The sequence below is a fragment of the Meleagris gallopavo genome, chromosome 22 (assembly GCF_905368555.1).
Source record: "Meleagris gallopavo chromosome 22, MGAL_WU_HG_1.1, whole genome shotgun sequence".
NCBI lineage: Eukaryota > Metazoa > Chordata > Aves > Galliformes > Phasianidae > Meleagris > Meleagris gallopavo.
This window is the reverse complement of record NC_139425.1, coordinates 10,436,339-10,462,950: the sequence shown is the minus strand read 5'-3', so window position 1 is coordinate 10,462,950 and position 26,612 is coordinate 10,436,339. Positions and strand designations below refer to the sequence as shown.

The 26,612-nt window shown below is 55.4% G+C and overlaps 2 protein-coding genes across 6 annotated transcripts; both read right to left on the bottom strand.

Moving 5' to 3' along the window:
• MAPRE1 (microtubule associated protein RP/EB family member 1) lies at positions 1-7,612 on the bottom strand. 2 transcript variants are annotated; one of them, XM_085241310.1, is made up of 7 exons: positions 7,457-7,612; positions 6,925-7,048; positions 4,557-4,702; positions 3,559-3,748; positions 2,785-2,894; positions 1,964-2,116; positions 1-1,630 (listed from the first exon to the last, which is right to left on the bottom strand). In XM_085241310.1, exons 2-7 carry the CDS (start codon positions 7,043-7,045, stop codon positions 1,574-1,576), a joined length of 777 nt encoding a protein of 258 aa, XP_085097436.1. In that variant the 5' UTR covers positions 7,046-7,048; positions 7,457-7,612; the 3' UTR covers positions 1-1,573. The 2 variants fall into 2 exon arrangements, with proteins under 2 accessions (XP_085097436.1, XP_085097435.1); XM_085241309.1 differs by having other exon boundaries at positions 3,544-3,748; positions 7,457-7,611.
• Positions 7,613-7,844: 232 nt separating this feature from the next.
• On the bottom strand, positions 7,845-21,843 carry DNMT3B (DNA methyltransferase 3 beta). Of its 4 annotated transcripts, XM_085241276.1 has the most exons (21): positions 21,731-21,843; positions 20,961-21,041; positions 20,406-20,593; positions 16,949-17,093; positions 16,562-16,665; positions 16,045-16,197; positions 15,531-15,719; positions 14,544-14,702; positions 13,930-14,037; positions 13,614-13,755; positions 13,059-13,187; positions 12,826-12,870; positions 12,514-12,593; positions 12,159-12,271; positions 11,703-11,886; positions 11,391-11,475; positions 11,043-11,188; positions 10,875-10,965; positions 10,525-10,763; positions 10,312-10,397; positions 7,845-9,411 (listed from the first exon to the last, which is right to left on the bottom strand). In XM_085241276.1, exons 3-21 carry the CDS (start codon positions 20,508-20,510, stop codon positions 9,270-9,272), a joined length of 2,445 nt encoding a protein of 814 aa, XP_085097402.1. In that variant the 5' UTR covers positions 20,511-20,593; positions 20,961-21,041; positions 21,731-21,843; the 3' UTR covers positions 7,845-9,269. The 4 variants fall into 4 exon arrangements, with proteins under 4 accessions (XP_085097402.1, XP_085097400.1, XP_010720914.2 ...); XM_085241274.1 differs by having other exon boundaries at positions 10,525-10,965; XM_010722612.3 differs by lacking the exon at positions 21,731-21,843 and having other exon boundaries at positions 10,525-10,965; positions 20,961-21,569.
• Between the last annotated feature and the right edge of the window lie 4,769 nt (positions 21,844-26,612).

Genomic DNA, 26,612 nt, shown 5'->3' with positions numbered 1-26,612 from the left:
CACTCTTGAAATACAGAACTTTATTTAGAAACTGCTTAAAATAGAAAAACCCTGTCAAGAAAAATCCAAGTCAAATATGGTTTTCTCAGTAAAATGGAGTTTTAGGGCAACAAAAGTCTAAAAGGCCACAAGAGAAATAGCACCACTGCAATTTCAAACAATGGCTGGATACTTGCATTTTTTTGGCATTCACTGAATTTGGGTTTTTCTCTGAATTTCACAAAGATTCATGCACTACACAACAATTACCATAAGATGCTCTCCTACACACGTTTTAGGACAAGCTACCACCAGGAACGAATGAATACAGCACAACAGGACTGATGGATCTCAGTAGTGGAGGGGAATCAGAAGTCTTGCAGGATCTTGCCAAACACAACAGTAATGAGGGGGCATGAGAGCCAAAAAAAAAAAAAAAAAAAAGGGGACAATTAAAGAAAGTACTTTAAATATTAATATTTAAGTTAGTCTCAGTACTGTATTTTCTGCAATAACATTAGCTCTGTTAGCCAGCATCTCTTAGTTTTGACCCCAGAAGACCACTGAACTGGCAAGCGTTACTATTGGATAAGCCCTGGTCTGAGAAAAATAGAAAAGAAAAGAGAAAATCATCATCCTCATGTGCTCAATTCACTTTCATTCTATGAGCTGCACAGCCCAACCCTGCTGCAACCACAGGGTTGGATCAGAGCTCCTCGGGATGGGGAAGGGAAGGGTGCGAGGCTGTAAGCACACCAACAGCAATAAACAGAACAAGCAGAAAGGAGGAAAGTACTTCAGAAGAACCTTGTAGGCAGTAAGACTGGTGCCCTCTGCTTTCATTTATGGAGCTTTTTTTTTTTTTATACAGAAAACACAGTACGTTTTGGCAAAGCCATTAGCCACAATGCCATAGAAAAAAATGCTTTAGCAGTCCTCAAGGTAATTTATGTGTCTCAGCTGTTCATACTCCCTCTAATCTTGTGACAGGCAACATTAAGGCCTATTTCATTGAGAACTAATCACTCGGTAAGCAGCTTTGTGCAGGAATGGAGGTTTGTTTAAGAGCCCCTCGGACAGCAGGGAGGGGAGCGGAGCGTCTCCCCAGGATGAAGCACATAAAATCTCCTGTCACATTACTTCAATTTTGGCATTTGGAAGCATTATTTTAAATACTCTTAAGGCATTTTATTATCATTTCCGTGCTGCAATTTCACATTAACTCCATCTTTCCATGAGTCAGAGTCTTTACGTTCTCTACTACACACCACCTCAGGTACAAAAAAAGTCTTTCCACGAACCAGTGTTTACCAGCAAACCAACGAGTTCCAAATGTTCAGCCTCTTGCTCCCTAAATATACCACCTAGATGTGAATACTGCTCTGCTACAGAGTGAGAGAGAGTTCCTAACTCAAACCCACTGCAAAAAGAGTGAAACTTCCGCAAAGTGCACTTTAAGAAGAGGTAACTTTTTTGCTTATGAAAAGAAACCAGTGAGTCCTCTAAGAATAAAGTGGAGTATTTTACAGTTAAGCACATGATCTGGGGCACAGAATTCCGATGTTGCTGCTCTGCTGGTACAGTATGTGGTCTGTTAATACTCTTCTTGCTCCTCCTGCGGCGCTCCTTCGTCAGGTATCACAAAGCCTTCCTGCAGGGAACACAACGAGGGCTCGATGAGAAGCCAGCACCCAAGCACCCCCAGGCTCTCTGCACGCTCCTTTCATTTAGCTAGTCCTACTTTGGATCCTGACAACGAAGTACCCTTCAGTCAACCACTCAGTGTCACCAGAAAACTCACTTTCTTCAGCTCTGACCTCTGTGTTACACACTCCTCAGGAGAACCCAACCACGTTTGTGGCCTGACTATAACAGTGGCATCTGGTCATACATTTAAAGGGGACAAAAAGGTAGAAAACAAGTAAAAAAAAACAAACCAAGACAGCTTCCCATAGTGGGGCAGGACGGGGGGAGGATGACTTACATCTGTGGCATAAAGAATTTCCACAATCCTCTGCAGCACTGGGTCGTTCTCCCCTTCGTTCTCCTGGCAGATCAGCTCAATGTTCCGCAATTTGCCGAAGTAGAAGTCCCTCTCCTTCTCCAGGTCTTCAACAGTGAGCTTCAACACGTTGATCTGCCCACAAGAATCAACAATGATTTACCCACCAGAGAGAACGCAGAGGTGTCTGTCCTTAAGGTGGGGGCCCCCGAGACGCTCAGAGGTGTGTTTGTAAGCAAAGCACTTCGGAAGTAACCAAGACATCAGGGAAAGGCTGTTAGGGCAAGAGGAGCTCTATTTCTCAAGCTGGAGTATTTCTACAGCCGACACCCAGCCCAACACGTGCAGTACCACATGGAAATTCTAAAGGCTTATTGCATGGGTAAAAATCCAACTGCCTGCAGCTTCCTCTGCTAACACATTCCTCCAGGACAGCCCTCACACTGATGGCAGCTTCAGCTCCATTGCATTCAGCATTTCGGGGACGCAGCAGCTGCTCATAGTTCCGTTGGAATGCTGTGATAGCTGCAACACAGCTGTGGAAATACTTGAAAGCAAAGCTATGCGTGATATGGGACACAGCAGATTTAAATGTCTGGGGGCTTGTACAGCAAAAGGGGCTTTGCTGCTATCAGGAGAGCAAGGCCACCACACTGAAGGCTTCTGATTAAGCCATTTTAAATGAACCTACTAGACAGAAGAAAGTGATCTGTCTCTCCCCAGCACAGCCATTTCATGCTATTAAGTATCTATACATCCAACACAAAGCCCAGGTCAGTACCTCAGGCCATTCTGGCACACACCTGCTCAATCAATCCTGCTGATTCATCATCTCCCGCAGCCTTTTTGACCATCCCAGTGCTGCCTTTGGGAGTTGCTGGGGTCCTCTGTGCAACAATGGGCCTCTGTGGGGCTGCAAGATAGACGTGCTGTTACTTATTCTCAGAACACCCCTCCTCCTCCCCCAGAGGTGGGGACCCCCTTCCAGGGCCATCACAATTTGAAGACACGTTCATCAATGAAGTGTTCCTTCTTCACCCCCCCATGCCACGTCCATTGCCTTCAGCACATCCTGACACCAACCCTTGCCATTTTCCTTCTGTAGCTCCCAGGTAACTCACTCAGAGACTGAAGCCCAGCATTTGAGATAAGACATGACATCTTCATACACCAATTTTAAATCCAATTTTAAGCTTTAAATGGTTTGAGTTGGAAGGGATCCTTAAAGGCCATCCGGCCCAACCCCCTGCAGTGCACAGGGACACCCACAGCTCCATCAGTGCTCACAGCCCCCAGCCTGACCCGAGTGCCTGCAGGGATGGGCACCCACCTCATCTCTGTGCCACTGCCTCACCGCCTTTATTGTCAAAACCTTCTCCCTTATACCCTATCCAAACCTCCTCTCCTTTAGCTTGAAGCCACCTCCCCTCGTCCTATCACACAGACCCTGCTTAAGAGTCCGTTCCCTTCTTTCTTACAGCCCCTTTAGATACTGAAACAGTGACCCAGCCTCATTTTCTTCAGTTTTTAAAGGCTCGAGATCATCTTGAACTCATTTCTACCTGCACTGCCAGTACCGAGAGGTTTCTTGGGTTTGTTCACCACTGGAGCAACGAGGTTTGGTGCCATTGTCTCCTGGCCTTGTCGGGCAGCCACGGGGTCATACTCCTTCCCATCATAGTTTGCATCAAAAAATTTTTTGAACCACTGAACAAATTCAAAGTTGTCCTGAAATTTTCCTTTCACTAATTTGTCCACAGGAATTATCTGGAGGAAAAAAAAAACAGCAATCAATAATAAAACGCGTTGTAGGGGGAAAGAACCTCTCTGCCTTATATCATAAGGGTTTTTAAATTGGAAGCAAATGTAATTCTTCGTTTATTTTGGAGAAAAAGCAGTAAATTGTGAAGTCTTGCCTGTAAGCCACGAGTTGAGGGCCTGAGATCCGGCAGTGGGCAGAAGGCATTCCCTTGATTCCCCGTTTGATTCCCTGTGAGCACAGCCCTGCCCTGGGCACACTGCTCCAGGTACAGCCCCGGGGAAGAGGAGAGGTGCAGCGTTGGAGCTGTTGGCCAACACAGCATGAGATGCCCTCTTCACTGGGAGCTGCTTTAGCAAGGGAATGCTCTGCATTGCATCAACAACTACTGCCTCCATAAAGCACTCTTCCATAAGCACAGCCCTCACTTGATCCAAACACGTTTTTTTTCAAAGATCCCATTCTCACCGGTGGAACAACACACACTGGTAAAGGGGAATGGGAAATCCTTAAGACCACCACACCAACAGGTTATTGGGATGCACTGTTAGGAACAGCTCCATGCCACATAAGCTCAAACATGACTTCTCAGGTTTCAGTATTGGTCAACACTACTTAAGTTGAATTAATATGGAAGAAACTACCTCCACCATTAAAAACTGCAAATCCAACCTTTGCTCTAGTCAATATTACATTAATTTAGGTGTGAACCAAAACTTGTGAGATTTGCAAGCCAACAACCAAACCCTGCCCCCAGATTGGAAAGTACCCATTTGGATCCCAGGAACAAGGAGAAGCAACTCCAACCCAACTTACTTTGTCAACGCCCATTCGTTTGAAACCTGCTTGTAGAACCTTGAAGTTCTGAATGTACTCGTGTTCCAATTTTGCTTGAAACTTCACTTTCTTGAGAGCTACTGAACCTGGGAAGAGCATGTCCATGAACTGGCAGTAAGCAGCACCTGTGAGAGAGAAGAACACCATTCCATGATGAACAACAGATGATCAGCCAGAGCAGCACACTGCCCAGCCTCATTCCACCGCTGCACAAGGCTTTAGAGGAGCAGAAAGGAGATAACAGGACCCCTTGGCCCAATTTGGAAGTGTGGCTTAAACAAGCTGCAGAACTAAGGATCTGGCCCCGTGGCTTGACCTCTTGTACTCAAGAGCAGTAACACCTCTGTAATTCCAAGAGGAAAAATCCAACACAATGTGGCATTTCATCCCTCATGGGCATCAGTACTCTTCCCAGCATTAATAGAGCTGAACTGGAAAAAAATATTCTTCTAAAAATTACGTTTCGTTGTTATTAAAATAGTGTCTTATTTATTAGCTACAAAGTTCAAGGTGCTCTCAGAAGTAAGAGAGAAAAGTAAGTTGAATCATATTTCCTTTCAGCATCTAAAGGGGGTGTAAGAAAGGAGGGGAGAGACTCTTTAGCAGGGTCTGCGTGATAAGACAAGGGGAAACGTTTCAAGCTAAAGGAGGGGAGGTTCAGAAGGGATGTAAAGAAGAAGGTTTTTACAATGAGAGTGGTGAGGCAGTGGCACAGAGATGAGGTGGGTGCCCCATCCCTGCAGGCACTCAGGTCAGGCTGGGGGCTGTGAGCACTGATGGAGCTGTGGGTGTCCCTGTGCACTGCAGAGGTTGGAGGAGAACTGTATGGGTCCCTTCCAACTCAAACTATCCAATTTAAGTCACACTTTAATCAGAGAACTGAAATAAGACATTATTTCCTACTGTTCATTTTAAATCCTTCAAGTCCTTCAATTGAGCTCTCACTGTAACAGCAAGGGGGGGGGACGTGGTTCAAGCAGAGAGCCACCCCCAGTGATGAGCTTTTGCACAACACACACACACCCCCCATAAAGACAGTTGAAAACTGCATTATTACTCTGCAGTGATGATGCACACTTGTGTGTCATCGGCAATACAAGCACAGCATGCTGAGCGTTACATCTCACCCCTCATCAAAGAATTCAGGGGACACGGAGAGCAATGGGAGCCTTAACCTAAACCAAATAGCTGCATGGCAAACGCCTGAGGGGCACGAGGCCAAGAAGCAGTGCACTGCATTGCCCTGAGCCAGCCCAGCTCCCTGCAAAGCTTCTGGGCCCCACACTGAGGTGGAGCACACTGAGCTCAGCCCAGCAGTGCTCATCGCTTCTCTTTGTGGCTGCAGATCTTCAGTTTCCTCCATCCCTAGAGTTTTTCCTGCATCACCTTATTAGACAGAAGCCACCAGAAATACCTGCCCGACGTGTATGCTGAGTTCCCTCCTTCTCTCCATCTTTGGGAACGCTCCTTCCTCAGCCACACACTGCACTGCCAGCTCCAAACGTAAACTTCTGCCTCCTTTTGTTCAGCCCCCGACGCCTTATTCCAACCTCACCGTGCGAGATGTTCTCCTACCTCTCACCCAGGCCCTTTCATCTCCCTGCTGCAGTTATTCAAATCACCGCCTCTCACCCAGGCTGCCTTTTTAGCCTTGGGTTTGCTTTTCTTTCCGCGTTACCCCACAGACCATTATTGCTCCGTTCCTTTCACCCAGCCTCCTCCCACACACTCCTCCCTGCACGACGACATGTGACTTCACTTCTGGAGCACCAGCACTTCCCCTTTCGCTGCAACAACCACCAGATATTCAGTTCTGGCAGATCAGCTCACAGTGATTCCGGGTCAGGCTGAGGTGCTTCTTCACTACAGGGGGGTGGGAATTCCCAGGTGTGAACCCAGACCCACCGGTGTCTTCCCTCACACCCCTGTGCCCTGTCTGAACCCGCAGGCACCTCCCAATGGTTTTCCCCCATAAGGAATCACATCCGTTTATGCTCCTTACTGCACTTCCAGGACTTCTGCCAGTGCAGGCTAAATACTTGGGTTCCCCACTAGTAAACAGCCTCTCTTAGGAGCCTTTTCTCTACACTGACCCTAATTTCTTCTTATCCCACTTACACTGTAGCAGATCATAACTTCCCATTACACTCCCATCACGTTTTCACTATTAAAAACCATTTCGATACAACTCCAAACCCCAACCCCATTATAACACCAAATGCAGGCCCAGCACTGCCCACAGCTCCGCTCCCACTACACACACAGCTACACACGGCTGCTTCCACGGACCTCTTCGCCACCTCTCAGCCCCAAACCAAACCCGGACGCCCCTCCCCGCACCCCTCACCTGAGCACAGCTGCTCGATTTTGGTCAGCGTCAGCTGCAGGGATTCGTTGATCCACGCCAGCATGTCGTGCCGGCTCAGGTTGTCGCTCGTCACCGACGTGGAGTACACATTCACAGCCATTTTCTGCCAGACAGAGCAGCGGGTGGGACCGCCGCACCCGCTCACGCCGCAGCCCCATCGCGCTCGGAGCCCCGCACGCAGCTTTACCCCCCCCCCCGCACCTCCCGGCCCCCCACCCGCTCCGATCTTCCTTCCCCGCGGGGTGAACCCGCGCCGCAAAGCGACGCCTCCCCGCAGCAGCACGACGGGCACGGCCGCCCGCACGCCCCCGCAGCACAGCGCAGGGCCCGCGCCCCTCCCTCCTCCCGCCGCCTCCTCCGCCGCGCGGCCCCCGCGGAGGGGCGCGCCCGGAGCCAGGCCGAGCCCCGCACGCCGCACCCGAGCTCCCCGCGCCCGCCGGCCCCGCGCGCCCGCACCCGGCTACCCCGACCCCGCGTTCCGCCGGCCGCCCGGCCCCTCCCGGCCCGTTACCTGCCCCGCTCTCGCCCCGTCTCCTCCGCGTTCAAACCGGCCCCGCCCGCTGCCCGGGACCACGTCACGCGCACGCGGCGCGCTCGCGTCACCCGCGCAACGTCACGGCGGCCGCAGCGCAGGAAGAACGGCGTGCCGGTACGGGGGCGGGGCCACCGAGCGGCTCCGCCCACTCATCTGAACGCTCTCTTGCGATTGGTGGGTCCCGCTAGCCCCGCCCACTCCGCGGCCCATTCATTAGCGCTCTCCGGGAGGCCGCGTGCCGGCGGGGCTCGGCGATGAATGAACGCGGTGCGCGCAATGCGCGCCGCCCGCTGGCACAGAAACACTGCTTTCAGTCTTTTAATTCCGCGGTGCTGCGTGGTAAACGCGAGATTATCGGTCCCTTTTCTTTCCCCATACGAAAATCGGTAAACTGCTCGGACAAGGCACCGTTTTGAGTTCCCAGTACAAAAAAAAACAAACCAAAACACCGTATGAAACACATTCAACAAAACAGTATGTTTTTTTTTTTCTTTTCCTCTTATTTTAAAAGATTGTATAAAAACCCACAAAACTTTGGACATCAAAAATCCTTTAACTAAAAAAATAGCACCAGGGAGAGTTAGAAACCTTTACAAAGCATTAAAAAAGGCATTTCTGAGATCTACCTCCTTGCAACATGTTTATGAGCACACCATAAAAGGCAGCGTTCCAAGGAAGACTTGTCTACTGCGATTCTCATCAAGTCAGCTTAATGCCAGGACTGTTCTCGTTCCCCTTTTATCATTGTTTGCTTTCCCCAAGTCCTTTTTTCTCTATTTTCCTTTTGATCAGACGGGAAGGGACATGAGATCCGGCACATGAAATAGAGGATGCGACGGAGGGGAGCCCACGTGGCTTCAAGAAACAAAACTCATGGGATGGGGTGGCAGAGGGATGGGCATCTGTGGCACTGTGGACCTTGGCTGCTGGTGGGTGACAGCAGGGGGTGGTAACACTGCCCGCCCTGCCTACACCATGCACTCATTCTCAGAACATTTTCCCCTCTGGTCACTGCGGCCCGATTTCCCAGCCCCAATGTAACCATTCAACCCACTCAGCAGGATTTTGAAACATCAGGAAAAAAAGGGAAATGCTTGGAAAAGGACGTAGTGAATATCTGTAAACTACAGCCGAATGCATAAAACAGTATCTCCCTAACTAGAAAAGTAATTCTATCAGCTCACAGTTCAGTTTCAGCTACATTCAGGTCTAGGAGTCTCCACATTCTTACATAATGCCTTAAAGCAGCAACAGACATTAAACAACAAAATTTAAAGTTTTACAAAAGGTCTTAAAAAATAAAAAATAAAAAAAGATTTGGTTTGTGTATTCTGCATGTTCAGTGTACATAACCTGACCCGGGGCCCTCACACCTGCTGCTGCAGCTTGAGGATTTTTGGCAGTCGTTTCAAGAGAGGTTTATGCTTGTTTAGGAGGTGAGCAGCTCTGTAGTCCACATTTGCAGCACGCCAGCAGCTGCCTCCACCACTCACTGCTTTCCAGCTCTGGGCTCAAGCGGAACGTTTAATGCTCTGGAAGAGACTTCTCGCCTCATCAGTGATGCACGCAGCTTTGTGCTGGGTGATTAAAGCTCGTTTTGTCCATCATTTCCCAGGCAGTGCTGTCTGTAATCCCATCAGGAAGGCACCCGGCCAGGTTCTTTGGTTGAAGGCGCTTCCCGAGCCCTGCGGCAGCGGGGGCACAGTGCTGGGAATGGTGGGCACAGGGCTGAGCCCTCCTCGGGCAGCAGAGCTGCGTTGTGACGGAGAGACGAGGGATGCAGCGTGGGCTACTCGCAGGCAAAGTAATCCTTGAGAGGGGAGAAGAGGTGCTGGATGACAGGGATGCTCCAGGACCTCCCGAGCAGCTTCTGGCGAGCCCCGCGGCTGATGTTGGAGACGTCGGTGCAGTGCAGGGGGAAGCCAAAGATCCTGCAGGGCAGAGGAATGGGTGACGCTCAGCAGCTGCCCCGTGCCCATATGGCTCCCATTCAGCCTCCCGGCCTCACAGCCACCCCTCACAGTCCCCACGTGCCACCAGACCTCAGTGCCATCACACCCCACAGCCACCAGACCCTGGTAGCACCACAGACAAGTATTACAAACAAGGGAAGGCAGTGAGTCAGTTCTCCAGGCTCCCATACTAAGGTCAAAAATAGAGAGTAATCTTGGCTTGTGCTTATTGCTCACTCATCTCAGAGCACCTTGCACAACTTGTTCAGTGTCAGCCCATGTCACCACTGCCCATTTTTCCCGGTAACACTTTTGGAGGAGCCTTGAGCCCATGGCCCCTGCACCATGAGACCTATTCCCAGCACTGCCCCAGGATCCTCTGGGTAACAACGGTGCTCCCACTGGTTGGATGGGAGTTCAACTGCCACATCTCCAAGGGCACGGCCTGACAATGGCTCAGTAATTGCTGTTTAACTTTCAAATCCCTGCATGCCTCTGGTTCAGCTTTAATTAGTTTCAATTCCAACAAATATTGGCAATTTAAATATAAACAAGTGAAAAAAAAATGAGCCTGTGTTTGCTGGCTGAGGCCTTAGTAAGCAAAAACTCCACCTTGTGCACGTGGAGTGCAGGACTGCTAGCAATTGCAGTCTGCTCTACCCCCACTCATTATGTTGCACTTTGCAGTAAATTTGGGGTTGCTATAAGGTGTGAACAGAGCCTCGAGCTGGGCTCAGCTCGGCACACATCCAAGCACTACGCACAGCAGCAGCACTTCCCTCCGGTGGCTGCAGCTCTGGGGACAGCAACACCGCAATGTCAAGCAGCACAGAGCCTTGCAAGTACCACAAACAAAATGAAACCATGGCTGAACGTTACCTGTTCATCCCTGGGAGGTTGCCCCAGAAGTAGCGTGCTCTGTGTGCAGCCGATATCTTGATAGCGTCGATCATAACAGGGTTACACTGCAGCCCGAGAGAGGGAAAGCAAGTTAGCAGAGGGGTCAGGGCTTTTTTTTGCTGGGAGCAGCCTTCCGTGGGTAAGTGTGGGTGCCCCATTCTTGCGCCCTTCCCAAAGCCGAGCGATCCCTACCTCCAGGAACCGAGAAATGTCCCTCTTGTCGTTGACCCTCATGGCCACCACGTTCTCAAACATCCAGAAGAAGGGCCGCTCCTCTCCAGCCTTGGGACGGGCGTAGTTGAGCAGATGGTAGAACTCGAAGAAGAGCCGCCCGGTGCCCTCCGTGCGGGGGGACCCAGCAGGGGTGTTAGGAGGGGACCGCCCGCGGCCCCGCAGGTTTGGCTGAGGCGTGGGGACGGGCTCTGGTGGGCCTGGGGGAGACAGCGCTTGGCACGCATCCCCGGACGGAGCCACCGCAGAACTGCGTCGCCGGCCCCAGGCAGCCTGGGGGCTCCCAGCCCCGTGGGGCCAAACAGCCTCACCGTACGGAGCTTTCCTGGGCGGGCTGGCGAGCGAGAGGTCGTTACAGGGGCTGCCGCCAATCACCAGGTCAAAGGGACCCCACTCCTCGATCTGCAGCGGGCAGACAGCTGGTTATCGGGGCACAGCACCCACCCAACCCACCCTGAGCCAAGCGCAGTGCAGCTCACATTTCTCTTGGTGATGTTCCTGACGTCGTGCACATAGGTGATGTTGCCCTCGTGCCGCACGGTGCCCACTGCCAGGGGATCCTCGCAGATCTCAGAGGCGATGTACTTCTCCACTTGGATGCCCAGGTCCTTCAGCACCAGGTACCCTGCCCGGGGATGGGGGGCTGAGGGCTTTGCGCCGGGACCACAGTGCCCACATGCAGCACCCAGCACAGCCTGTGGGCATCATCCTCACCCCCTGCTCTCCTCCCTGCCTCCACCGATGGGGACGCACCCGCCCCATCCCCTTCTCCCCAAGCTTTCTGATAGGCTTGAGGCTACGGCACAGCCCTTCTTCCAGCACCTCACCTGTTGCTATGCCATCAAACAGAGAGAGCACTCTGATGGGTCTCCTCTTGGCTGGTGGCACCGCTGGGTAGATTTTGGGTGCATCCTGTAATGGAAGACAGCAGTGAGACCCTGTTTCCCCTTGCAGCAGAGCCCTGCGGAGCTCAGGGCAGTGCTGCAACGCTCCCCAAGTCCAGTTCCCTTCACAGGGAGCATCCGTGGGGGGATGAGCCCAGCACACCTGCATAGCCTAGATGAGATTGAGGCAGGGCCAGGACCATTAACCCCTCTCCCCTAACCCTGTGCACCAGGCTCACTACCCTCAGCCCTTACATATTCCTGCCCCTTGTCACTGGTGAAGAAGTCCTGCAGACGCGAGCTCCAGTCCTGCCGGCGCTGCAGCACCCCATAGCTCCTCTGGGGTTGGCACATGTAACAGTTCCAAGGCTCCTGCTCTTTCGCCTTGGCCGATGAGCCTCGTCCCACCAGGACCTCCAGGCATTCCACACAGAAGCACCTGCCCAGACACAGCACCCCTAGGTGTCAGCCCAGCCTCTCCTGCAGCCCTGTCCCATTTTGAAGAATGCTCTCCCCGACTGACGCATCCCAGGATTTAGGGCTGCTGACACAGACTGATGATTTAAGTCTGGGTAAATCTCCTACCACCCTCCCCAGGACCTGCCCAAGTGCAGCCAGCTCTGTTTTGCCTCACTGTAGTGCCCTGCTACCCCCTGACCCCCAGCCCAGCACCAAGCTCTGCAGGGACTTCCAAGGCACGGGGGAACCCACCTGCAGCAGCTGGCATTGCTGCAGAGCAGCAGCTCCTTGCCCTCGCAGCACACGGTGCAGTAGGACTGGTAGCCATCTTCGTCATACATGTAGAAGAGCTCCAGGAATCTATCCTGGCAGAGGGCAGATGGGAGGAAAGCATCAGGATCTGTACTCAGCTCCCCCCTAACCCCAGCTCAGAGATGTGCATCCTCAGTGCCTTGTGGGCACCACCCACAGCATGCAGGGAACTCAGAGGGGACCACGCCAAGGGATGACCCTGCGGTGGGCATGGCAGGCTCAGGTCTGGCAGTTTCCCCTATCACCCCCATCCCATTCCCAACTCGATGGCTGCAGCCTTGCTGGCCGCTCTTACCCTGCAGGTGTGGCACAGGCCCCCCTCAAACAGCGGGTGGAAGGTGGCTGGGTTCCTCCTCCCGCATGACAAGCAGCTGTCTGAGGGCAGAGAGAGCTCCACTCACCCCATGGCTCCTTACAGCCCATGGTCAAGGGACCAAGTGGAGCTGGGGACACCGCCCCAGCTGTTGGCAGGTCCCAGCCTTGCAGCCCTGTCCCCAGTTTAGCACAGTGCATTTAAAAAAGGACCGATGGATTCTGTCTGGTGCTGCCCTCCAGCACTTCCATCATTCCCAGCCCTTGTAGCAGGATGGAACAGGCAAATGCTTACCTTCCAGACTCCCGCTGTTGTTCGTAACTTCGGAAACCATTTGTTCTTTAAAAAAAAATAAAAAAGAAGATTTAGCATTCCACAAAGTAACTTTCATGCTGAGCAGCTAACGGAGCCCGACTTGCAGTTCTGCAGTCACAGTTTGGTCTTTAAGGCACAAGTGAGCCCAGCCAGAGCACAAAGGGTTTTTTTTATTTAGGAACCCATGCACTGCCCACACCACAGCCCAGTACCTCGAGTCTGGTCCTCCTCCATGCGCTGCTCCTTGCTGCTGTTGCAGGGGTTGCTCTTCAGCCTCTTGGTGGGAGGACAGTGCTCGAGGCACAGCACCTCCTCTGTGCCGTTCCTCAGGGCCCCATTTTCTGCAAGGGACAGGCAGCTCCAGTGGGGACACGTGAGGACATCAGCCTCCTAGCTTTGTCACAGTCCCACCCCAGAGCCCTTCCTCGAGGCTCCGGCTCACCCCAGGGTGCAGTGCTCATATGGGATGCCACAACCCTGCAAATCAGCAGAGATCATCTCTGCCTACTGGCATCCATTGCAGGGCGGAACTAATATTTTTGCTCCTTCTTCCTCCTCCTAGCAGATGAACCGAGGGAGGAGCTGAGTGGGACCTGACTATGTTTGCTCCCCTCTCCATGGGGTCTGTGCTCCCACTGCTGCCCCAGATCCACAGCCCCCAGATAGCCATAGATCACATTTCACTGCCAAGAGCAACATTTTGGAGAGTGCTTCAGCATGCTTTTTGGAGCCCCCAGCACCATGCTCAGCTCCTACCACCAGCCCACCTGAGCTTTTGGGTGGCTGCAGCCCTTTCACACCCAGTGGTTTGAAGCCGGTGAGCGCCCAATCGATCATGGGCTTCAGCTGCTCCTCCAGGGACTCCCCAGGGGCAGATGTGAACGTCTTCCCTGAGCGGCTCCTGGCAACCTGCAAGAGGAGGGCAGTGGAGCACAGTGACAAGGCACGGGGGGATGGTCCCCTCCCCTTCCCAGCAGCAGCAGCTGCCAGATTCCAGCACTGGGAGTGCCACGGCCACGCCAGCCCCCAGCTGCCCCCCGCCCTGTGCTCCCCATACAGCCCAGCTCTGCTCTGCAGTTATACCTCCAGGGCATGGTATATGGCTCGGCGGTAGGAGACCAGCTTATTGAACGTGGCAGTATTGAAATGCTGTCTGAAGGCCATCAGTCCTACCAGCTTGTCTGCAGAAACCTGAGACAGAGGGACAAAACCTCAGTGTTGAGCAAGGACACAACTTGCTCCTGTCCCCATATAGCCCCATATCCCATCTGGCAGAGAAGTTAGCAGTAGCTTTGCATGGAGCAAGCCACGCTGCAGCAGGGAGGGAGGGCAGAGGAATCATTGCACACGTGGCTATGATAGGCTGTGTGCACCCTCTGCTGGCACTGAGCCTCTGCAGCATGGCACCCAGCATGGGGCTGTGTGGGAGGGCAGTGCTCAGCAGGGCACAGAGTGAGCAGGGACAGCTCGGACAAACCAGGAAGGAAGATGGGAAGGGGGTGGGCTGCCAGCACCAGAGTCAGGAGAGCATCCCAGAGCTCCAGATTGCAAAGTGCTGCACTCCCTGCTCTGGGGAGGCTGCAGCTGGACACACACACCCACCCCCAGGCACAGGCAGCCGCAGAAATGGGCACAGATCACAGGGATTGGCACAGGAGGGGCTCCAGCCCACCTCCAGCCAGAAGCAGCAGGCTCACCTCAGAGAACTTCCCGTCCCCAAACCACTGCACCCATCGCATGCCCGACACCGCCTGGCGTTTGGATGTGGCTCTGTAGGAAACAACAATCGCTGGCCACCAGGAGAAACCCTTGATCTTCCCCCAGACGAGCTCCCCAATTCCAAATTCCTTCCCATCCTGAAAGCAAAGGATAACACACGGATGAGCCAGGAGCACGGACCCACCCATGCTTCGTCCCAGCACCCACACAAGGATGCCCTGGGCTGCTGCGGGGTGCAGAGGAATGGCTGGGCACCATGCAGAGCTGCAACAGCACTTGTGTGGAGCTCTACAAGGATGCTGCCAGTCCTCAGACTCCCTTGAATGCTTTGAGGCAGCTGGGGCTGGCTCCCACGTCCCAGCAGCTCCTAGGGCAATAACCCATTTATCTGTCTGCAGCACAGTGAGAGGGCACCCACCCTCCTCTGCTGCCCCCAGGGCACAGCAGGAACCAAGACAGAGCAAAGAGAGCAAATACAGAGCTGGGACACTTAGTTGGTGTGGCTGAGAACCTCCAGCAGGCAGCCCGGCACTGCACTGGCTCCAGGATCTTCCCACAGGAGCTGATGCTCATGAGTAGAGCACTCCTTCAAGTTTTGTTCAGCAATTAGGCACCTAATTATTCAGCGAAAAGCAATTGCCCAATTCCTGCAAGTCTCAGGCCCTGCCCTGACGCCATCAGGCACCAAATCACTCCGCTTTCACTCCCCCTTTCAGTATCTCCTAACAGAAAGCCAGTCTGTGGGCAGGAAGCTGCCCATCCCAGCAGGCACAGCTCCCAGCAAGCACGTGCTGCACTCAGGGCTGCTGGCAGTGCTGAGCTGCACGCAGTACAGACGGCTCAGTGCTGTGACGGTGCACATCCTGCACAGCCCCTGCTGCCAGCACCCAGAGGGCACAGACCCACCACCTTCCCTCCACCCAGCACAAGAAGGGGGTGCTGGAAGAGCACATCCTCCCCTCTACCTGGTACTCCAGAGCAATCCCTGCATCCCGGCTCTCTGGCTCCTCAGCCACCAGCTCAGTGGAACCATTCTGGCCCTCCTGGGAGCTGCTCCCCGACAGCGTGCTGCTGCTCTGCGATGAGTCCCGTGAGTCTTCCTCTGTCAGGTCGATGGTGGTGAGCACAGGCACGGCTGTCCTCCTCCGGGAGCTCTGTGTGGGAGAGAGTAGTGTGAGAACCCACAGGGAACAGAGAGCAGCCCCCACCACCTTTTCCCTAGAGCACAGCATGACCCCCAGACTCTGTGGCTGGGATCAGAGGGTCCAGGGCTGGGTGCAGCTAAGGGAACACCGCTTCGTGCATAAGACACACAGCAAAAAGGGCATCTCTTGCTTTCCTCCCTTCATTTCACCCCAGGCAGTCAAAGCGTCCAACTCAAAGGCACACACGCACCACAGAGGGAAACTGAGGCACGGGGTATGCGGCACTCAGGCCACCCCCAGCCACGCACACAGCTCCAGGTCCCTCAGCTCTCACCCGCAGCGGAGCTGGCAGTTCCCTGAGAGCCTCCACGCTGCTTGTTTCCTTGATCTGCATCTCGTGGTGGGTCTGCCCTGCCTGGAAGATGAGGCGGACGGGGGGCTTCTGCCGGAGGCTGCTCTCCCAGCCAGCACTGCCTCGGGGCCTCACCTGTAGGAAGGAGCACAGAGGTGAGCAGCACACGGGGACACAGACAGCATTGGAGATGAGGGCACAGGGTAGACCCCGGGCAGAACTTGCACACCCCACTTGCACGTGAGTGCGCTCAACCCCACAACCTGGAGGCACTGAGGGCAGCTTTTCCCCTGCGGTTTGCAGCAGCCCAAACCAGGCATGCTTCTGGCATCCGGCACAGCGCTTTCGAAATGAAATGAGATTTTTACAGCAGGGCTGTGTGAGTGAGCAGCCCCTGCACATGGCGTAGTGGGAACGCAGAATTGTCACCCCGGCTGAATTTATGGCTCTTTCTTTTCAAAGCCTCACAGACACAGGCAGATCTCCAATCTGCACTCACCTCCTGTGGCTCCATCAGCGTGAGTGGCCAGGACAGCTCCTCCTTGGACAGGTCTTTGCTCACCCTCTTGTTCTTCAAGGGTGCCAGCCCCAGGCTCCCAGCATCTGTGCAAGGGAGCAGAGCAGGCTCAGCTGTATGAGCTGATCTCATGAGAGCAGTGTGTTGAGATGGGAAGAGATTGAAGCCTCATCTTTCAGACAATGCAGTGAGAGCAACACTTTTGATAGTCTCATCAAGTTTGCTATTCACTCCTTTTCCAAAGCAGAAACTCTCCCTCGATCTGGCCAAGCAAGAGCCAGAATCTGGGCACCACAACTCAAGTGCTCTAAAGCTGGGGCACATCCTGACCCCAGCAGCACAAAGCTTGGACTCCCCAGTGCCACTCACCTGGGGTGCTGGGCTTCCCATTGGCCTCCAGCAGCAGGGCAGCTGTGTCCTTAGTGGGATCGGTGCAGTCCTCGTCGAAGAGGATCAGCTCTGCCCTGCAGTTCGCCTCATCCCGGCCATGGCTCTTCTCCTTTTTCATGGCTGCCTGTGGAAGCAATAGGGGATGGTAAACTTAGCCAAAGAGTCCTCGGAAAGGCAGAGCGGGTTGTGTGAGCTATTCAGGCCAGGCACAACATATTCCCTTAGCAGCTCTCCTACAGCACCGGGAGCAGGCAGAAGGCTCTGGCTAGGGATGCATCTGCAGTAACACTGGGTGCTGATGGGCACCTGGACAAAACCTCCCTGGATGTGGCCCTGCAGATTCACCAGCTCCAGCAAGCCAACATTTGTCTCCCTAGAGAAGCACCAGGGCTATTCCCAGAGCTATTCCCAGCCCCGTGTGTCCATGGAGCACTCCCAGGCTCCGTGCTGTGCCCAGCCGTGGCTCAGACCCTTCCCATGCCCTCCGTGCATGCGGCACGTGGTGACAATCCTGCCCACAGCCCCCAGCCCCACGCACTGAGCTCCTGCCCCTCACACCCCACAGCTGCAGCAGCGGTGAGCACTGCAGACCAGGCACAGCCAGCAGCACCGCGGGGCCAAAGTCCTGTGCCTGCCGTGCTCAGCCCCCCGAGAGGCGTGGGGCCGGCACAAACATCTGCATCTGCAGCCATTTGCACGTCAGCCGGCCCTGCAGCTCCTCACGCAGGGTCAGGCAGCTCCCAGCTCCTCGCAGCGGCTGTAGCCACACTTTCACGAGACCCCCGCAAAGCCGAAACCGCCAGGAGCTCCGAGGCCAAAGGCAGATTGACCCCAAAAGAGCAAAGCGACGCTGAGCCCGAGCTGGGCGTTGCCAAACATTCCCGCCACGGAGACCTCTCCCATTCCCCAGCAGCACCCCCTGCCCCGCAGCAGCCATTTCACAGCAGCAGCGCTGGAAGCGGAGGGCTCCAGGAGCAGTGGGACACGCCTCGCCTGCGCCCGCCGCCTCTGCCTCCCCGCGGGTGCCCTTCCTGGATCGTGTTTTCGGAAGCGCCAGCTCCCAGAAGCTCCCAGACTCTCCCAGAGGCACCCAGGACGGTGCTAACGAAGCTGCCTCATTGCCAGGCCATGGGTCTGTGCTGCGACTTGCCCCTTCACCAGCACAGTCATTTCAGGAGCACGCAGATCAGCTCGAGGAGTCGGGGAGCGAACGGCTTCACCCCTCCAAGGCCCCGGGGGGGGATGCAGTGCAGCCCCCACCCCCAGCCCCGGGCTCCAGCCCGGCCGCCCCTTCCCCAGCGCTCCCGCTCTCAGCATCGCCTCCGACTGCTTCACTAACAATTGAGATTTCTGCTTTGAGATCATCTGTCAGCACCTCTGGCAAACAAAGACCAGTCGGGGTTTGATGTTTTGGACGCAGAGGGTTGGATTAAAACCCCGGTAAAACCCAAATGCGAGGGGGAATCAGGTGCCCGGCCCCCACCTCTCCGGGTAGGGACCCCAGGCACACATCCTCCCCCCGGCCAGAGACACAGCTCTGTAACAAAGGGACGAGGAGGGAAACTGCGCTGGCGGGAGCCTGAACCACATAAAGCCCTACAGCTGTGCACAGAAATCCCACTGCTGTAGCACATCTGCTCCCAGACTAGTGAAGAACTCCCAGGAGCTGCCCAGACTCACCGTGTGCCCCCGGCTGCCCTGGACACTTGCAGACATAGCCCCAGAACAGCAGCTGCTGGGGATTCTCTCCCCAGCCCTAAATCATCGACAGCAGTGATGCTGCCAGTAAAACCAGAGCATCCTAGCACTAACCAGAGCATCTCACAAACATGTCTCATTCAGAATCCCATAAACTGAGCGCAGACACGCTGCTCTCTTCAGTACAGGTGATGAACAGGGACAGTGCCAGGAAATGTGACAGAGAAGGGCAGCAAGGGATGGGGACACGTGGCTCTGAGGTGCGGGGAGGACAGCCCCAGGAGCCTGCTTGCTCCGTGCACTCCTCCAGCTGCACAGCCTGGGATCACTCAAGGACATCTCATCACCATCCTCTGATACGCAAGCGGGAGAGGGAACATTATACCAAAACACAGGCTGCAAAGCTAGCTAAACTCTTCGCTTTGCCTGGGCAGCCATCCCCATTCCTTCTCTTCCCCATGCCAGCTTCTGTACCAGGACACAGAGCCGTGCACCTCTAGCACGGTCACCCACGGTTCCATTCAGCTCCGCCTGCTGCAAGCTTGGAGAGCTCTTTGTCCTCACCTCCCCTCGCAGAAGCACACCAACATGTGCAGATAGGGCCTTACAAAAATAATAAGAAACAGAGCACTTCCCTCGCATGCTTCTCTCTGGCAGGGGGGAGGAGACAAGCAGCACCACAGCGCTCTCCCTGCTGAATGCAAGCAGACAGACACTACAGTGATACAGCCCATAGGACCTATGGAGAACCAACGACTCCAGGACTCCAGCTCTGATGTTCGAGGCTCCCCAAGAAGCTGGCGCTCCGGCAGCCCATGACACTGCCTCGGTGACCGGGACGTTCCCTGCAGCCATACCCCATGGAGACAATAAACCCGCTGCCTCCAGATCCCGCCCTAGTTTTGCAATACCAGCTTCTTTACGGTTTGCCAAGCTGCTTGAAGCCCGTGCCATGGCATTAACTGCTTAGGGATCCCGCGGCCGGGAGTGCCCGCTTGTGTCCGGCTGAGCTCCGGGCAGAGCACACCTGGAGCGCCCCAGCTCGGGGCCGGGGCAGCTCCGGGCCGGGCCGCTTTCAGTTTTCCTTCTTAAGAAAACAGAAGAAGGGCCCTTATCAGGTCGGTTTCCCCAGTAGGTGGAGAGATTGCAGGGGAGACGGGCGGACTTTGCCTCCAGACAGGGGCATGCATATCAAAAGGCTGGAGGGAAGCACTGCGCGATGGCTGGGATGGCAGCCATCACCCAAGCCCTCTTTGAATAACAAAAAGAACTAAAAGCCCCCAATGGTCGGGGCCGGCTCCCTCCAACCCCGGCTCTGCAGCCGGCTCCGGGCGATCACGCAACACAAATGGCCTTTAACGCTCCCCGAAACCGAACATTTCCCTCTAATCCTGCGAAGAAAAGAGTCGCCGGGTTGGCAGTTTAGTAAGAAAGGGAGCGCATTGGGGCAGATATGCTCATTAACGTGCCGGCCTCTCCCCTCCCCTGCCCGCTTCCTGTGCCTGGCCCCTTCCCCGCTGCCGCTCTCCCTCCCCGCACGCCGGGCTGCGGCACTTCCCTCCATTTTCCCCCCCGTTTCCTTTTCTGCCCTCCCTGCCCCGCTCCCCGCCGAACCGCCGCAGCCCTTTTGTGCCCCCCCTCTGCCCCCCTCCCCCCGCCCCGTGCTCCATTGCCCCTTTGCATTCCGTAAAAGCTCGCTTGAAAGAAAAGAAACAAAACAAAACAAAAAACCACAAACCGGCCCCTCCTCTCCCAGCGAAGACCAGGCCTGGGAAGTCTCCTGGGCAGCCACCATCACGGCCAGCCGCTGCTCCAGCCGCTCGAGGCTCGTTACCATGCTCATCGCGGAGCCCGGTGCTGGCGGGCAGGGCAGGCGGTGGCCCCCGGGTCCCCTCGGTACGGAGCGGCTACTGCATCCCCGCTGCCCTGCACAAAGGGAACGGAGTGATGACAATGACACTTCGCTGTCCCCGTCTCCCACCCGCCCTTCCCACCGCGGGGACAACTCGACGCTTCTTTACGGTTCGGGGAAAGGCAGGAATGGAAATCCTCCTGCGGGGCAGCGATTTCAAACACCGCCGTTCTCCTCTTCAGGCTACAGCATCCCAGTGTCCCTTGACCCCTCGCCCCGAGGGTGTCACCGCAGCCCCCGGCACTGTGCTGCCACACCGCAGGGACACCCCCCGCAGCCTCTCTCCCCGGGATCTCCCCGGGGCCCGGCGGCAGGAGGACGAGGAGGAGGTGGAGGTGTTTCCCCCGCACCCCTCGGCCGCTGCCCCGAAGCTGAGCGCACCCCGACTCCGGCCGCCCGCTGCGCTCCGTGCGCAGCTCGAGGGATGACTTCACGCTTCAGGCACCACCGGGAGCCGCTCTCCTGCGGAAAGAGAGAAAGAAGATGGACTGACACATCGCCGGCCCACGGAGAGGAAAACAAAGGTGTTCATGCCGAGCACGGCCAATGCCACCGCGGGCTCCCGGAAGCCCTCCCGTCTGCCCCAGTGCCCGCGGGGTTGATGACCGCAGCATCCCCGGACCCTCCCAGCCCCGAAGGCATCATTTGTCGCTTCGCCGTCGGGAAAGCGGGGCCCCGTGGCTTTGCCGTGGTCTGCCGTGCCTCGGCCGTCCCGGCATCGCGGGAGAAGCCCAGCGCCCGCCCCCTCCGTGACAGCCCCGGCCGAGCCCCGCGGAACGCAGCGCCGGTAACTCGCGAAGTTGCGGCAGGAGCCGGCGGGGCCGGGAGAGGAGGGAACCCGGGGCGCGCCCGTCGCCAAGTCCCGCAGGTCTGCCGGGGCCGAGAGCCGGCAACAAGTGGCGGCGAGGCCGCTGCCCGCAGCCCCTCGCTACCGCCCGCTGCCCCGTGCCGCGAGCCCCGGTAACCGGGCACGGAGCGACGGGGGCCCGGGACGCTCCCGCAAAGACACGGCGCCGCGCTCCGGTCCCCGCCCGCCCCATTGTCCCCCGCCGCCGCGAACAACAAAGCCGCCCACGAGGATGCGTCGCGGCTCCAGCCCCGTGGGCTCCGAAACTCCCGGTTCTTCCCCCGGTGCCCGGCCCCGCGCTCACCTGCGCCGCGACGGGACGCGCCGTCCAGCGGGGCCGCGCCGCCACTCGCCGCCTCCCGCGCCCCGGCCGGCCCCCCGACAGCCCCGCGCTCCGGTTACATGGCGCTTTAACCCTGCCCGTGCTGGGCAGCCCCTCCTCCTTCGCCGCCGCCGCCGCCCCACGCCGCACGGCGGGGGAGGGGAGGGGAGGGCGAGGTTCGCACCCCCCGGCCCGGCCGCCGCCCCCGAGCCGCGCAGCCCCCCCCAAGCAGCCCGGCATTCTCGGGGTTCCGCGCCTCTGCACCACTCCGCCCGAGTTTCCTCCACGTGCCCTGCATTCCACCAGTGCCCCGCGCCATCGGCGCCCCGAGCATTCACTCCCCCACCGCTCCACATCTCTCCGCATCGCTCGAGGCTCCGCTCTCACCGCCTCGCCATGCCTCGCATCCACTTTCTGGGGTTCCACACTTTCCCCTCTCCCCCCACCCCCCCGGTGTCTCCATCCCCCAGTGGTGCTCCATCCCCAGTGCTAGCACTCTTGGGGCTCAGCATCCCCCCAGGGTTCAACATCCTCCCGGGGCTCAGCCCTACAGTCCTCTACAGCGCAGACCCCCAGCCCTGCCGGGTGCTCTGGGCTGAGCGTCCCCCTGCCCACGGCCCTCCACCACGGCGTGGATGGACAAAGCCACACAAGTTTTGCAATAGTTTATAATTTTTTCCTCCCTTTCCTTTCCCATGCAGAGGTGAACACTTGGAAAGGCTGCACTGGGGACGAGGAAAACAGTCCACATGTCCCCTGCCCCAGACAAAGCATCCCGAGTCCACGTGGAGTATAATCTTCTCTGCTCCCTTGTTATTGCTGCTGGGCACAGCAGAAAACTGGATATCAGGAAGGAGAGGGAATATTGTTAGCCTGCTGCGATGGAAATAAGCTCTCGAGGCCAGGAGGAAAAATGAGACAGCCAAAGTGTCAGCAACCTGCACGCAGTGCCTACACAGGCCCATACAGCAGGTTCCCCACACCACCACCCCACTGTGCACAACGTGAGCATGAAAAATGTGGCTGCATGTGCAGAGAAAAGCCCTGCAAGTGAACAAGAGAAGGAGACGAGAAATCTGGTCTGGAGGAGCCTTTGGGAATGCTGGAGATTACCATTCAAATAAACACACGCCAAATAAACCTCAAGCTGATTTGCAGCTCTGCTGAATAGATTAAAACCAATCCTGTTTGGTTTTTCCAAATTTTGAGAAGCAAAATGCTTCTGTGTGTTTCCAGGCCACCGTGAGGAGTGGAATTAGCCCGTACTTCAAGGACCTTCAGGCTCCTCTCCCTTTCTAGCAAAACCTTCCTGCCGCCGCTGGCCCCACTGACCTGCCATCAATCTCCTGCCTGTGGAAACGCCTCTTTCCCTCTCTTCCCTCGGTTATCATTTAATTCAGGAGAGCACTTCTGTGCATACGGTTTGAAAAAGGCACGGCACTGAACAAAGCCGCTCTGAGCAGATCATGAGCTAAACCCTGACCCCATCACCGCTGCACACAGCCGCGGAGAGATGCTGCCAGTTTATTTCTTACCCATCAAGAAAGTAAGTACGTCGTTTTATGGGCAAAAAACCAACAACAACAACAAAAAGGTCCCTATAAAGGAACATAAAAGAGACGAAATCATAAAGGAAATTTTGTATCGAGGTTCCTGCTGGGCACGTTGGGTATGCTGGGTCACAGCAGTGCCACAGAAATCACAGCACTGCTCCCCATCAGCCTGAGGTTCCCCAGTGAGGACCAGCAGTGGGATGCAGCTGTGGGATCGGAGCTCACCACTGTCACCAGTGCATCTGCCAGAGGCTGGGAATTGTGCCCAGGTTGGTCACAGTAGCTATCTGATCCTGGCTGTCTGCCTTTTTCTTTCCTGTCAAACCTCTTCCTAAATTTCTCCTTTGCTGTCCTGGCCAGGCAAACCAATGTTGCTTCCTCCTAAAGCTCTACCCTGTCTCCTTTGGGCACCTGCTGTCTCTTACTTTGCACCAAAGGGTTTGGGTTGGAAACTGCTCTGTGCTTTGCAAACAGCTTGCCTGGACATCCCAGACAAATAAAGCAATTGAGCAACTGTGATTTATCCCCTACAGCCTTCAGCAGTGCATCCTTGTTATCTCTGGTGGCTGCAGGTCCCAGGCCCTGGTGGAGGTGAGGTGTTTTGTTCAGCCTTCCATCAAGCAGAGCAAAGCACCAGCACCATTAAAACACTGCAAACCATTACAAACCTTCCTAGTGACCCCATGGAGTGCATCTCCCGAGGTGCGTCCTCCCCCCCATGCTGGCTCTGTGCCCCATGCCCACATCCTCAAACATCTCTGCAGGGTTTGGGCTTTGCTGGAGGCTCTGCCTCAGCTGTCGGAAAGCCTCAGCCTGCTGCCACATGTGGGAACGAGCCTGCAGCCTGTGCAGAGCTGGGCTGCCTGCTCACATCTGCAGGGAGCTGCTGTTGACATGGAGGTAGGAGGTGTTCTCCCTCCTACATGGCGTTTCGAGCCCTTCCTGTGGGCTGGCCAGGACCACATGCCGTAACTCCCTAATAAAAAAAGGTTAACACCAATTGGCACTCGTGTGACCAGAACATCTCGAAAGACTGCGGCAACCAGCGTGTGAACTTCAAACGAGAAGGCACACAAAGAAAAATCTTCCGTGCCTCTCTGGCCACAAAATCCTCTTTTTTTCTAGAAAACAGGATGCATTTGCTGCAGCCAAACCTGAAGAGCAGAGGCCCCAAACGTCAGGCTGTGAATGCAGGCAGCAGCGGGCAGAGCCCTGAAGAGGAAATGTTTTCCCTGTGGTCACAAGGCAACAAGAGCATAGCAGAACCCAGAGCCTGTGCTGCCACATCGCCGCTGCCTTTGCAATTATGTGCTCCTGCAGCAGCACTTCCCTAGGAGCAAACAGCACAGAGTGCATTGAGAGAAAGGAAAGGGCATGAAACTGCAGAAGAAACTGAAATCCTGATGTCAAAGGGGCCATTTGCCTGTGCAGGAACAGTGCTCCCCCTCCAACTGGGCAATATCCATCACAAGAGCAGGCAGGGGAGAATGGCAGCATTCCTCAGTCTCTTGGAGGGATGCTCTCCCAAATCCGCACAGCTGGAAGGGACCTTGTGCATCAACAGAACAAACAGAGCTGGTCCTGGAGGGGTGGAAGGTGCTGGGGTGATTCCTGGGATCGTTGGCAGTCTCTCACCCTTCTGGGCCTTCCCCATGGCAGCAGCAGCTGGTAGCCTTCCTGCCCCAGGAATGTGCCCCAGGGCTGGAAAAGGGGGATTGCATGGAGGGATCTGAGACCCCTGAGCAGGATGTGTCAGCTAGGATTTGATCTTTTGGGAACACACAGGAAGGAGCCTTCCTGAGGTGATTCTCTCCATACAAAAGGGAAGGGGAGGGAAGAAGCCCAGGGCGGACAGGTGAAACAAAGCTGTAAAAGTATCTTAAGAAGGGCATATGGTTCCTGCAGCTTATTTTGGAGCACCCCATTGGAACACCCTGCTTCCTCACCTGTCCTCCTCCCATTGCTTTTTGCTGCTGCTCCTGCTGCAGTGCCTGTGGTTAACATCACCTGTGCCCAGCACCCAGATGCCACCCGCAGCTCTGAGCCCATCAGCAACGCTCTGCATGAGAATGCCCCAGTGCAGCACCCCGGGCTGATGGCCTGCAGCCTCCTCTTCATAGATGAACCCCAAATCCTTTCCCAATAACCACTGCCCAACCCCACAGCCAGGTCCCAGCGCAGAGGGTTGGTGGTGCTCAGCACACGCTGCCATAAAGCTGTGCAGCAGGATGTTAGAAGCACATCTCTCCCCAAGAATTTGGTTTGCTGCCTGGGAAATTCTTTACCTCCATGGGTTTCTCCCTTCTGCCATACCATGTGCATGCTCACACAAGCACACACCAGCACTGAGACCATCGTTAATTAGTTCCTAAAGCATCACCCTAGAAAGACATGGGGAATTAAGGATGAGTCACAGACTGCTGCGGCGTGGCTGATCCTGGCTTGCAAACCAAACAGAAGATTGTCTCTTTCCACTTTTTCTTTAGTTTTTTTTTTTTTTTTTGACTGTGAATGCATGTGACCAGTTCACCACAGAGCCCGATACATCATATCAATAGCTAGGTGAAAAACCCACACTTGTTTTGGGCTGTGCTGAACACCGAGGGTCAAATCCTGCAGCCACTCAGTCCCATGTGTAACTTCCCCCCCCCACACTGCTGTTAGGTCAGAGCAGCATCCCACCATGCTGGGCATGGAGGGGGGATCTCCAGGCTGAGCTGGGAGGTGGAGGGGGAAGGAATGGGCACAGGGCTGTGATTTCCAGCCACGGAATGAATCTCTCTTAACTCTTCATCATCCATGGTGCTTCGCTGCCTGACTCCTTGCTTACAAACCCATGGAAATATCCCATGCTGGCACTTATGATTGTGAACTGCGTGATTTTGCCTTTCATGAAGGCTTTCCTACGGGTGAACAGCTTTGGGACAGAAGGGCTCAGGCACGGACATGTGGACACAGCGCTGCTCCTGCAGCTCCTGCTCTCAGAATAAAAAGAAAAAGAAAAAGAAAAAAAGGGTTGAGGGGTCTTCAGGGGGAACACACCGAGTTTGGGGATTTTCTGCTGGAAATTGGGTAACAGAGGAGAAGCGAGGGGTGATGAGGGGTGATTTTATCCTTCATTTGCTGCTGGCTGCAATCCCCGGGGATGTACCAATAAATAAATAAATAAATAGATAGATAAATAGATAAAATCCGACCCACCCACGACAGCCTTTTAATAATAAATTTTTAATTTAATTTAATTTTTTTTTTTCCTAAGTCCCGTAGAAGCAAAACCTTCCCCGCGGCCTGCCCGGCCCGCTGTGGAAAGT